This window comes from Chiloscyllium punctatum, chromosome 26 (genome assembly GCF_047496795.1).
Source record: "Chiloscyllium punctatum isolate Juve2018m chromosome 26, sChiPun1.3, whole genome shotgun sequence".
Lineage (NCBI taxonomy): Eukaryota > Metazoa > Chordata > Chondrichthyes > Orectolobiformes > Hemiscylliidae > Chiloscyllium > Chiloscyllium punctatum.
This window is the reverse complement of record NC_092764.1, coordinates 13822921-13836041: the sequence shown is the minus strand read 5'-3', so window position 1 is coordinate 13836041 and position 13121 is coordinate 13822921. Positions and strand designations below refer to the sequence as shown.

Below are 13121 nucleotides of genomic sequence, written 5' to 3'. Positions count from 1 at the left end.
CCACCGAAGCGCAACCCACCCATACATCTACCCCTTACCTAACACTACGGGCAATTTAGCATGGCCAATTCACCTGACCTGCACATCTTTGTGGGAGGAAACCCACGCAGACACGGGGAGAACGTGCAAACTCCACACAGTCAGTCGCCTGAGGCGGGAATTGAACCTGGGTCTCTGGCGCTGTGAGGCAGCAGTGCTAACCACTGTGCCACCGTGCCACCCACTTACAGGAACATATAATGTTTCTCCCCCTGTCTAGGTGACATCCTCAATGCTTGGGAGCCTCCTGTGAAGCGCTTCTGTGATGTTTCCTCTAGCATTTATAGTGGTTTGTATCTGCCGCTTCCGGTTGTCAGTTCCAGCTGTCCATGAACACCAACTAGCCACGAAACGACATGACCAGCAATCCTTAGTAGCCACACACTCAGATGACAAGCAACATGAACTCGACTGGGACAACACTACTATTATAGGACAAGCCAAACAGAGAACAGCCAGGGAATTTCTAGAGGCATGGCACTCATCCACAGATTCAATCAATAAACACATCGATCTGGACCCAATATACCGGCCACTGCAGCGGACAGCTGGGACTGACAACCGGAAGCGGCAGATACAAAGCACTATAAATGCCAGGGGAAATATCACAGAAGCGCTTCACAGGAGGCTCCCAAGTCCTGAAGATGTCACCTAGACAGGGGACGAAATGTCTGCAACACAAATTCCCAGCTCGGCGAACAGAACCACAACAACAAACCCTCCATTTCTTTAAATCATCCAGCATTCCCTTCACCCTAATAGGTATATACTGTCTCTGTACTCTTGTTATCTCATTTCTGAAGGCTGCTCAGTTTCCAGCCATCCTTGTACCTGCAAACATCTGCCCCCAATGAGTTTTTGAAAGCTCTTGCCTAATACAGTCAAAAAAATGGCCTTCCTCCAATTTAGAACTTCAACTTTTAGATCTGGTCTATCCTTTTCCTTCACTATGTTAAATCTAACAGAATAATGGTCGCTGGCCCCAAAGTGCTCTCCCACTGACACCTCAGTCACCTGCCCTGCCTTATTTCCCAAGATTAGATCATGTTTTGCACCTTCTCAGGTAGGTACATCCACATACTGAATCAGAATATTTTCTTGGACACACTTAAATTCCTCTTCAGCTAAACCCTTAACACTACGGCAGTCCCAGTCTATGTTTGGAAAGTTAAAATCCTCGACCATAACCACCCTATTATTCTTACAGATAACGGAGATCTCCTTACAAACTTGTTTCTCAATTTCCCTCTGACTACTGGGGGGTCTATAATAGAATCCCAGTAAGGAAGGGGTGATCACCTTATTTCTCAGTTCAACCCAAATAACTTCCTTGGATGTATTTCCAGGAATATCCCAGAGTTTTTTGAACTAACAAAAGGGAATTGATGAGTGCAGAGCGGTGAATGTGATCTATATGGACTTCAGTAAGGCGTTCAACATGGGAGACTGGTTAGCAAGGTTAGATCTCATGGACTACAGGGAGAACTAGCCATTTGGATACAGAGCTGGCTCAAAAGGTAGAAGACAGAGGGTGGTGGTGGAGGGTTGTTTTTCAGACTGGAGGCCTGTGACCAGTGGAGTGCCACAATGATTGGTGCTGGGTCCTCTACTTTTTGTCATATACATAAATGATTTGGATGAGAGCATAAGAGGTACAGTTAGTAAGTTTGCAGATGACACCAAAATTGGAGGTATAGTGGACAGGAAGAAGGTTACCTCAGACTACAACAGATATTGATCAGATGGGCCAATGAGCTAAGAAGTGGCAGATGTAGTTTAATTCAGATAAATGTGAAGTGTTGCATTTTGGGAAAGCAATACTTAGCAGGACTTATACACTTAATGGTAAGGTCCAAGGGAGTGTTGCTGAACAAAGAGGCCTTGGAGTGCAGGTCCATAGCTCCTTGAAAGTGGAGTCACAGGTAGATAGGATAGTGAAGGGGGCATTTGGTATGCTTTCCCTTATTGTTCAGAGTATGGAGTACAGGAGTTGGGAGATCATGTTGCAGCTGTACAGGATATTGGTTAGGCCACTGTTGGAATACTGTGTGCAATTCTGGTCTCCTTCATATCAGAAGAATGTCGTGAAACTTGAAAGGGTTCAGAAAAGATTTACAAGGGTGTTGCCAGGGTTCGGGTATTTGAGCTACAGGGACAGGTTCAATAGTTGGGGCTGTTTTCCATGGAGAGTCGGAGGCGGAGGGGTGACCTTATAGAGGTTTATAAAATCACGACAAGCACGAATAGGGTAAACAGACAAAGTCTTTTTCCTGTTTTTTTTTGTGGGGGAGTGCAGTCCAGAACTAGAAGGCATAGGTTTAGGGTGAGAGGGGAAAGATATAAAAGAGATCGGAGGGACAACATTTTCACACAGAGGGTGGTACGTGTATGGAATGAGCTGCCAGAAGAAGTGGTGGAGAGGCTGGTACAATTACAACGTTTAAAAGGCATTTGGATGTGTTTCTGAATAGGAAGGGTTTAGAGGGATATGGGCAGGTGCTGGTAGGTGGGACTAGATTGGATTGGGATATCTGATCGGCGTGGACGGGTTGGACCGAAGGGTCTGTTTCCATGCTATACATCTCTATGGCTCTATGACAAACATTCACTCAGTTACCAGAAAGCAATCATTTTCTTAATTTGAATGCAGGTTTTATTATTATGTGTAATTTACACTGAGAAAAAAAAACTGCAAAATACAGTGAAAAGCCTTTCCACTGTCGCCACTTTGAACATTAAGAAAAACATATAGCTTAAAAGTATCCATCAGTCCTGAGCCAGTTCATTGTCAACATTCCCCTCCTCATTTGAAAAGGCATTTGCTCATACAGCTGTGGGACACAAAGGGTTGAGAAATAGAACATTCCAAGGTCCAAGCCTATGTGCTGAGGGGCGCAGTAAAGCTTGGGGCAACTGCCGCTGAGGCAGTGGGGAAGAGACCACCATCTAAAGGTCTTTCTGAAGTTAAGTGGAGGTTTGTTCAGTTATCAGGCATCCCACTGCTCAAATATGTACATATAGTCATGGACAAGTGAGAAATGCCTTTGGTTTGTTTGGTAGATACAATCAAACTCTAATGCTGGTTTGTTTCTTCATAAGGTACTCTGCAGAACCAAACTGCTTTAGTGACTGTTTCTTAAAAAAAAAACTTCAAATACGCAAAAGTGCTGAGAAATGGAACATCTTACTTCAGGCAGTGTCAAATACTCCCGGCTCAGATGAACACCAAAGACCCCCTCCCTGTTGTAGTTTCAGAGCTACAGCCTCTCAAAGTTCAGTGCAGTGGGACCTCTTTCACTACACGCTGTACTGACATTGTTGACATTCATTTTGTATTGAACGTTTCTCCCTGAAGAAAGTAACTGCACATTCTGTCCTGAAATCAAATCCATGTCCCAGACTTGCCAAATTTCCATTTATTCACAGTGAGCGAGTGCCCAAAATAAGTGAAATTTCAACCACACCCTCAACCCTGCTGCTAAAAAAAAATCTTAAGTGATACATATGCACACAGCTGGATGTAGTCCAACGGACTGTGCTAGTAATCAAGAGCATAAGCATTTCAAAAGCCTCATCTCCAATAAATATTCTTTCAGGGATTTAAATCCAGGATTCTCAATGATCTATCTTGATAAAGCAGATTCAAACCTCATTCTCACCTTTCTTCTCCCACTTCGGTGGTCTTAGTCTGAATGCTAAAACATTATCCAGTAAGACAACAAATCCTATCAAAAGCAGTGTTACTTAATTCTTAGTCCAAAACAAAGTATAAAGTAGCATTCTGATCAAAGTCAAGGACTGGAGGGAGGTAGCCCAACATCGAGTGTACCTACTCCAGATCATTTTCAAGTTAAAAAATATTTCAACTTCATGCCGAGGACAGTTACAATTATCACGGGTTTGATGGACAGCACCTTTCAAGCTTCTGGATTAGAGTGGTGCTGGAAAAGCACAGCAGGTCAGGCAGCGGCCGAGGAGCAGGAAAATCGACGTTTTAGCCAAAAGCCCATCATCTGGAATACAGGCAGAGTGCCTGAAAGGTGGAGAGATAAAATGAGAAGAGGGTGGGGGTGGGGAGAAAGTAGCATAAAGTACAACAGGTGAATGGGAGCAGGATGAAGGTGATAGGTCAGAGAGGAGGGTGGAGTGGATAGCTGGAAAGGAAGATAGGCAGGTAGGACAGGTCATGAGGACAGTGCTGAGCTGGGAGCTTGGAACTGGGATGAGGTGGGGGAAGGAGAAATGAGGAAACTGTTGAAGTCCACATTGATGCCCTGAGGTTGAAGTGTTCCAAGGCGGAAGATGAGGCATTCTTCCTCCAGGCGTCAGGTGGTGAGGGAACGGCGAAGGCGGCCCAGGACCTACATGACATCAGCTGAGTGGGAGGGGGAAATCGAAATGTTAGCCACAGGTGGTGTGGTTGATTGGTGCAGGTGTCCCAGAGATGTTCCCTAACTCGCTCTGCCAGGAGGCATCCGGTCTCCCCAATGTAGAGGCGGCCACATCAGGAGCAACGGATACAAGAAAGTGATATTGGTGGATGTGCAGGTAAAACTTTGATGGATGTGGGCCTTGGATAGAGGTGAGGGAGGTGGTGTGGGTGCAGGTTTTGCAATTCCTGCGATGGCAGGGGAAGGTGCCAGCACAGGAGGGTGGGTTGTTGGGGGCCGTGGACCTAACCAGGTAGTCACGGAGGGAACGGCCTTTACGGAAGGCAGAAAGGGGTTGGGAGGGAAATATATCCCTGGTAGTGGGGTCTGTTTGGACGTGGCAGATGATTTGGTTTACGTGAAGGTTGGAAGGAGAGCACCGGGGGGTTCTGTCCTTGTTACAGTTGGAGGGGTGGGGTCTGAGGGCGGAGATGCGGGATGTGGATGAGATGTGTTGGAGGGCATCTTTAACCACGTGGGAAGGGAAATTGCGGTCCCTAAAGGAGGAGGCCATCTGGTGTGTGTTCTGTGGTGGAACTGGTCCTCCTGGGAGCAGACACGGCGGAGGCAGAGAAATTGGGAATACGGGATGGCATTTTTGCAGGAGGTAGGGTGGGAAGAGGTGTAATTCAGGTAGCTGTGGGAGTCGGTGGGTTTGTAAAAAAGGTCAGTGTCAAGTCAGTCATCATTAACGGAGATGGAGAGGTCCAGGAAGGGGACAGAGGTGTCAGAGATGGTCCAGGTGAATTTGAGGTCAGGATGGAATGTGTTGGTGAAGTTGATGAATTGCTCAACCTCCTCGCGGGAGCAGAAGGTGGCACCGATGCAGTCATCAATGTAGTGGGGGAAGAGATAGGGAGTGGTGCCGGTGTATCTACAGAAGATGGACTGTTCTATGTGGCCAAAGAGACAGGTACAGCTAGGGCCCATGGGGTGCCCACGGAAGTGGAGGAAGTGGGAGGATTCGAAGGAGAAATTGTTAAGGGGGAGGACCAGTTCGGCCAAACGAATGAATGAGTGTGTCTGTGGAAGGGTACTGTTGGGGACGTTGGGAGAGGAAGAAACAAAGGGCTTGGTGGCCCTAGTCATGGCGGATGGAGGTGTAGAGGGATTGGATATGCATAGTGAAGATGAGGCATTGGGAGCCAGAGAACCAAGTCTTGGAGGTGGTGGAGGACATGGTGGTGTCTCAAACGTATGTGGGGAGTTCCTGGACTAGGGGGGATAGGACAGTGTCGGAGTAGGTAGAGATGAGTTCAGTGGGGCAGGAGCATACTGAGACAATGGATCGGCCAGGGTGGTCAGGCTTGTGGATCTTGGGAAGGAGGTAGAACCAGGCAGTGCAGGGTTACAGGACTATGAGGTTGGAAGATCTCCTGAGGTGATAAGCTTCTGTGTGTTCTGGAAGATGATGATTTGGTGATGGTCATGGTCGAGGGGGTGGTAGGAGGAGGTGTCCTCAAGTTGGTGTCGGGCTTCAGCTGTGTAGAGGTCAGTCCGCCAGACTACCACTGAACCCGCTTTATCTGCTGGTTTAATGGTGAGATCGGAATTGGAGCAGAGGGAGTGGAGTGCAGCGCATTGTGAGGGTGAGAGGTTGGAGTGGGGTGGACAGGTTGAAGTGGTTAATGTCCCAGTGGCAGTTGGAAATGAAGAGGTTGAGGGCAGGTAATAGGCCAGCACAGGGTGTCCAGGTGGATGGAGTGTGTTGAAGGCAGGCGAAGGGGTCCTCGGAAGGTGGGCGGGAGTCCAGATTGTAAAAGCAAGCTTGGAGGCAGAGGAAGAAATGTTCGACGTCATGGCATGTATTAAATTCATTGATGCGTGGGTGGAGGGGGATAAAGGGGAGTCCTTTGCCGAGGACTGATCGTTCGTCCTCAGGTGAGGGGGGAGGTCAGAGGGAATAGTGAAAACTCAGCTGGGAGCTGGGATCTGGTGTGGGTGTGGAGCGGAGCCTGTAACTGGAGTGGGTGTGGTGGGGGGGAATGGGGGTGGAGTCATGAGCAGGGGTGGTGTTCCACAGGATTCTGGGGGGTAGGGATGGTGACAGTGGGATCTGTGGGGGGCGTGTCAACTGAATGCAGGTGAGTGGTGTTGGTGGGGGCGGAAGTGATGGCAAACACGGCTGTGGGGTTGGGGGGGGGGGGCAGCGTGGAAGTCACTGAGCAGGTGACATCAGTGATGATGTGAGGGGCGGAAGTGATGTCACATGTGGTGCACAAAGAATTGTGAGGGGCGCAAGTGGCTGTGGAAGTAGACATGATGGGGGCAGAAGTGTCATCATCGATCACCATGGGGATGGTAGCTGCACCAGTTGCATAGCTAATGGCGTCCGAGCAGTTCCAGAGGAATCTACTGTAATGTTTGAAGAGTGCTGGTTATGGAGGTGGGTAGATAATAGTTTGTTGTACTTACAGTTTTTGATGTTTGAAACGGTGTTGCAATACTGTTTGTTGAGTGTATGAATTCTCCTGAGGATTCAGTAAAGGAGGGATCCTTTGCAATTCTGAGAGAGTGTGACCCTCAGCTGAGGCAGGGCTGACTGCAGAGAGGTTAGGTGCTGGCATATTGCTGTGAACGTGGAGCGGAGGATCTTGAAGGAGAACCTTTGCTGGTGTTTTTGAATCAGTAGTCTGTACTGTTTGTCCTGTTCGGATCCGAACTGTGCTGGTTTAAACCTCACACTTTTCAAGCCCATATCTAGAAGGAGAACACCACTGGCAAGTTCCTCGATTCATTGGCTCTTGCACTGTCACTGGGTCAAAATCCTGTAACTTCCTCTCCATCAGCATTTTGGTGATGGGAAGGGCACCACCTGGGAGAATTCTTGTACACCTGGTTGGTTTGCACCACTGCATGCTGCCTTTGAAGCAGGTGCCAGGGCGGTGGGGTAGGAGTGACAATTGAGACTGGCACACATCATCTTCTGGACTATGCTTTTGCAAAGGAAGTCTGGAGACAGATGCAGTTGTTTTGTATTGAGGTTCACCTTGAGCAGCTCTCTGACGTGGGACTCTGTGCTCTCTGTTACCCAGGACGCACAGAGACAAACAAACAAACAAAACATCGACTGCACCTGGAGGACCATCAACTCAGTGAAAAACGTTCCTTGTTCTGCCTGAAACTTGTCGGTCTTCCAGAACATGGAGGTGACTTTGGCCAAGTGTTGCAGACTGGCACATTCCAAGGTCCAGGACTACGTGCTGGGGGATGCACTAAAGTTTGGGGCAGTTACCGCTAAGGTGTGGCCTGAGGTTTTCTTGTGAAAGTTATCAGACCTGCCCTAGTGTCTCAATGCATGTAAATTGAGTCTTGTAAGAGATGCCTTTGGTTGTTTGAACAGAATAAACTCAAATATTTGTTTATTTGCTTGCTTGACATGCTACTATACAAAACAATACTGCATCAGTAATATATTCATACAAAGATATTATTTGAGTCTGTCTACGTAAACAACAGGAGCAGGACATTCAGTTCTGAAATGCTGCCCTGTCATTCGAGAAGATCTTGGCAGATCTGCCCAAGGCTTCAAATTTTTCTTTTGCCCCAGCTTCTCTTAAGCCTCAGTCATCTGATATTTCAGAGATTCTAACCATCTCCTGTTCAAATAGTTCTGGTGCTTCAGCCTTGACAACTCTCTGGTGTTGCCATACCATACGTCAGACCAAGGTTGGCAGATTTCCCTAAAGCAATTAGTGAACCAGATGGATTTTTAAAACTGTTGACAATGGTTTCTTGGTCATTGCTAGACTTTTAAATACTGTACACGTTTTTACTGAATTCTATCGTCTGCTGTGGTGGGATTCAAGCCGGAGTACCCATAATATTACCTGGCTGTCTGGATTACAAGCTCAGTGACAACACCACTAAGGTCATGTAAAGGCTAGAGGCAAAGCAGTTTCCACTTGGCTGGTTCACCACTTTAATCTTTTAAGCAATGGCTCTTTAAAGCAAGACTTCTCTGCATCTCCAGGAGTCATGTTGTGAATTGGACATCACTAGGAGTGGGAGCCACTGCTGGTACTATAGGCTGGCCAAGTTAGAGAGAGCTTGGACAGTGTGGGGTGGGGTTGCAGATATTTTGGAGGTGCGATGGGGATGGAGAGAGTGTGGATGCAGGGAGCCCCAACTACCACCAGCAACATGGCTGCAGGCACTTACTCCCATGACAAAAACAATGACTGCAGATGCTGAAAATCAAACACTGGATTAGTGGTGCTGGAAGAGCACAGCAGTTCAGGCAGCATCCAACGAGCAGCGAAATCAACGTTTCTGGCAAAAGCCCTTCATCAGGAATAAAACTCCCATGACCCCACCTCCCCCCAACGAACTGGCCAGCTGCCCACAGGGTTAAATCTGCCAGGCTCTAAGTCAAGCATAGGCCCCTCCCAATTGTCCTTTACATTGGAGTGGCAGGCCTTTAACAGGCCCCAACTGCTCTCTTTAAAAATGGGCCTCAACTGGGTCACAGGAGGACAACCTGCCTGACATCAAAACTACTCTCCCTCCCATGTCACTCAAAATCAGAGTAGGGGGCATGGTGCAGCCTAATGGCCAATTTCCAACTACCTCATACCAACCCCCCTTTTATTTTTCCTGAACTGTTGAGTTTTCCACATTTTCTAACTGAACAGGAATTGAGGTGTCTGGAACATTTTTGGTTATGCCTTTTCTTTCTTAAAGCAGGAGGGGTAAGACCTTGATACTCTTCATCATTTGGCAAAACTCCCACTCCTAAAGCCTTTGAGAAATTATTGTTTGTTCCTCCCACAGCTCCTCAGCATTTAGAGATTCCCATCATTTAAAACTATTGATCTATTTTTAAAGTCAAAAAATGTTGGACTTCTGAAGTCATTTGCTATGAGCAAAAATTCAACATTCAATGGCATGGCCGGTTTGGTGTTAGGCAGGGTGATAAAGCTCTTCACATACTTCAAAGCAAACTTGAACCGGTCAAATTGGAAAGCTGACAAGTCTAAGACAGCTCCATAAAGTAGCAAAAATGTTCTTGGTAGTCGGAGGGAAAAGGAAGAAAAACCAAACATATAGACACACAGACCATTAAACAATGAACAATTAGCAGCACGTTTGTCTGGAAAGTCACATAATTGTAAAAAGATACATCCAGCACAGAGGCCTTACACCAATTCTTTGAAAGGAAAACACATCCAGAAGGCCTATGGACCCAAGTTGACTTGTGCAATATTTATTTGAAGGACGTATAAAATTCCCTTTTGAAAGTTACTCCTAAATCTGCTTCCTCCAGGACCTTGGTGGGCAGGGCAGTTAAAGGCCTAATAACTGGGGCTTGGGGAAATCCAAGGGGCTCATTTTCCTCAGGTTAAAGTGGTCAAAAGCTGGAGTTCCTAACCATTGATTTCTGTCCCTGACTCTGAAGCCTTCAACAACCAGCCCTTGCAGGTAACCCTTTCGCAAATCGTAACAGCTCACTGCTTAAAACAATTTCTTATTTCACTTCAGGTTCTTCCCCAATTACTTTGAATTGATGACTCTCGTCAAACTTTCTGGCAATGGAATCAATTTTATCAAAATACTCTATCAAATGGTTGCAAATATTTCTATTAAATCACCACATGCCTTTCTCTGCTCCAAGGGAACATCTCGGCAACTCCAGTCAGACAATAGAGTCACAGTAGTAATAATGTGGACAGAAGCTATTTGGTCAATCAGGTCTGTTCTGGCTAGGTGTGAGGACAGAACTCAAGCTGCGGTGTTTCTCTTGACTCAGACCTTTGGCCCAAGTGCATTGCCAGCTAAGAGCATTGGGGCTCTGTCCCTGGCCACAACTGCTCAACTGGTCCCCACTCTACATTTTCCAAACTCTCTTTAGATTATCAGATTCTTGTTTGAAATTCACAACAGACTCACAATAGAGGATGGAAGAACATAGCAGGCCAGACAGCATCAGGGAGTTGGAGAGGTCAACATTTCAGGACTCCAGCCCTGAAGAAGGGTTACATCTGAAATGTCAACTTCTCCACCTCCTGATGCTACTGGTCTGCTCTGTTCTTCCAGCCTCCTACCTGTCTATTTTGGATTCCAGCATCTGTAGTTTTTGTTTCCAACATTAAGGCAGGGCATTTCAGATTCTAACCACCCACCACGTTTCAGTATTTTTTCTCACACCACCTTTGATCACTTTGTCAAGCACATTAAATCAGTACGCTCAGGTTCTCAATCTTTCCACCAACAGTTTCTGTTACCTACGTTGTTAGATCACTCATGATTTTGAGCAGGTCAATCAAATATCCTCAACTACCTCTTTTTCCCCATGAAGAAAGAGCAGCTCTAGCTAGTCAATCCATGTAACTGGAGTAATTTAACCAATTAAAAAACAAACCGTTCTGGCCCTCCCTCCCTCCAATGACTTCAAATATTTCCTGAAATGCAGTGTCTAATTCTGAGCACAATACTCCAAGTGGGTCCATACCAATGTTTTGTAAAGGTGTATGACAAGTTCCTCACTTTGGATGTGTTATTTTTATTTGTAAAGCAGAGTATCCTGTGTTTGTCTCAACCTAACCTGCCCTCAGCTATTTGCGCATCTGTTGGTTCACTCAGCTTGCTGGAACAGCTGGTTCGTGAAGCACAGTAATGCCAAGGGTTGGTTCAATTCCTGCAACAGTTGTTGTTACTATGAAGGACTCTCCTTCTCAACTTCTCCCCTTGCCTGATGCACAGTGACCTTCAGGTTAAGCCACCAGCACCAGGTTGGAACCCTAACCCTATCGTGGTACTCTGCAACTATGTAACTGTGTAACCAGATCCCTCGGCTCCTCCACACCCTACCTTTAGAATTTTATCCTTTATTAAATGTTTTATCTTGCTTTCCTATCAAAATACATCACTCCACATCTGCATAAAACTTCATCTGCTGATTTTTGTCATCTTGAAGAGGATCACTTTGCTCCTCAGTTTATAATTCTTTTAAGTTTCAAGTCATTTGCAAATTTTGAGATGGACTCGCAAGTTAAGATGATTCACAGAAGTTTGATATAATACAATGCCAACAGGTATCCCATTAGTATCATCCCTCAAGCCAGAGACTGAACAAGAGTCACTTGTCTCTATTTCCTTCCACTCAGCGAATTTCATATTTATGTCTGAGTTTAAAGTCCCTCTTCTCTTGTGTCATTAACAATATTCTTTTCAAGGCCTTGACATCCTAAAAGTGCATTAACAAAATCTGAATCCAATCACCTAGCTGGGGGTCAACTAGTGATTCTTAAGATATTTTGTATAGCTTCCTTGTTTTGTTTATATGCAGAGTCGCTGTTTCTGGGAAATAAAACACAAGGATCTGGTCATTGATTAGCCTTAACTTGACCTCCCACCTGCGAACAAAACAAAAGGCAGATCATATTCAAGTAGAAGATGTGAACAGAATCAGGAACTTTCTTAAAGTCACTATCAAACTGAAACATTGTTCTCAAATTGATGTCCAATGGAGGATGCCCAATAAAAAAATACAAAGGGTTATTTCTTACCGGTCCATAATAAGGCCATGAGGAATGAAAACTCTTTCCAGGTCATCTATGTAGTGTTTAGGGATACAAAACATCTCAGGATCGTAACCACTTTCATTGTCACTGATCTGCAGAAAATCACAAAAAGATAAATTAATTCCAGATTTATTCTAACGTGCCAATTAGAAACCTGATGCTGCAGAAGGTGCTCATTGCATTTGCAATGCTTGGGTACTTGCATGGCAACGCAACTCAAAATCTATCCTAAGGCCTATATTTGGTGCATAAGTGCTATTCCAACGCTTTCCATTTTTATCACTACCTGCTCACGACATGTGGTCATGTTCAAGAATGGTCAATTGTACCATTCTTACATCTTTGAATAGGAGCATGCTTTCTCCCAATATCCAGCAAGGGTCTGTTAGCGAGTTTTGAGAAGACTTGTAGCTCAGGCTGAGGTTCTGGATGTAGATTTGCTCGCTGAGCTGGAAGGTTCATTTTCAGACATTTCGTCACCAGCAAGAGTCTGTGGCCAGAAGCCTGAAAGACCCTGTTCCTGGTGTTGAGCAAGTGTCCAGGAGAACATACTTGTGGTTACATTAATGTCTGAATCTAGTTGTTCAATCTTGTACATCATGTCAATACCAAAGTTCTGAAATGTTCTGGTTCCGCATTAACAAACATGTTATGACAAAGGAATGCTGTCTGCTAACTGTACGGTTAGAGGCCACAGTAAGAGAAACACAACCGACTGGAATTCAATTTTGCCTTTGGGGAAGGACATATTAAATCCCAATAACAACCTTTGTTTTTTTTCTCCATTCAATCACTCAATGTTTCTATGGCATTCATAATGCTTCAATTACAGTGCACTGCGCTCACTAATTTATAATGCTTGCTTTGCCAAACTATCCCTTGTCCTACTAACAGAGTGTGGAATAAACATCCACTTTCATCGAATCTCTACAGTGTGGAAATGGGCCATTTGGCCCATCAAGTCCACACCAAATCTCCAAAGAGTAACCTACCCAGATCCATTCTCTTACCCTATTATTCTACATTTATCCCTGACTAATGCACCTCACCTACACATCCCTGAAAACTATGGGTAACTTAGCATTTTATAATATAACATTCCTGTTCAATAAAAAAAGGCCCTGAATGA

General features: G+C 45.5%; 1 protein-coding gene across 1 annotated transcript in view; it reads right to left on the bottom strand.

The window, feature by feature from the left end:
• hprt1l (hypoxanthine phosphoribosyltransferase 1, like) overlaps nt 1-13121 on the bottom strand; it is a 44300-nt gene that overhangs the window by 21365 nt on the left and 9814 nt on the right. The window contains exon 2 of the mRNA XM_072595850.1: nt 11978-12084. Coding sequence (XP_072451951.1) covers nt 11978-12084 — 107 coding nt within the window. The remainder of the gene's footprint in view (nt 1-11977; nt 12085-13121) is intronic.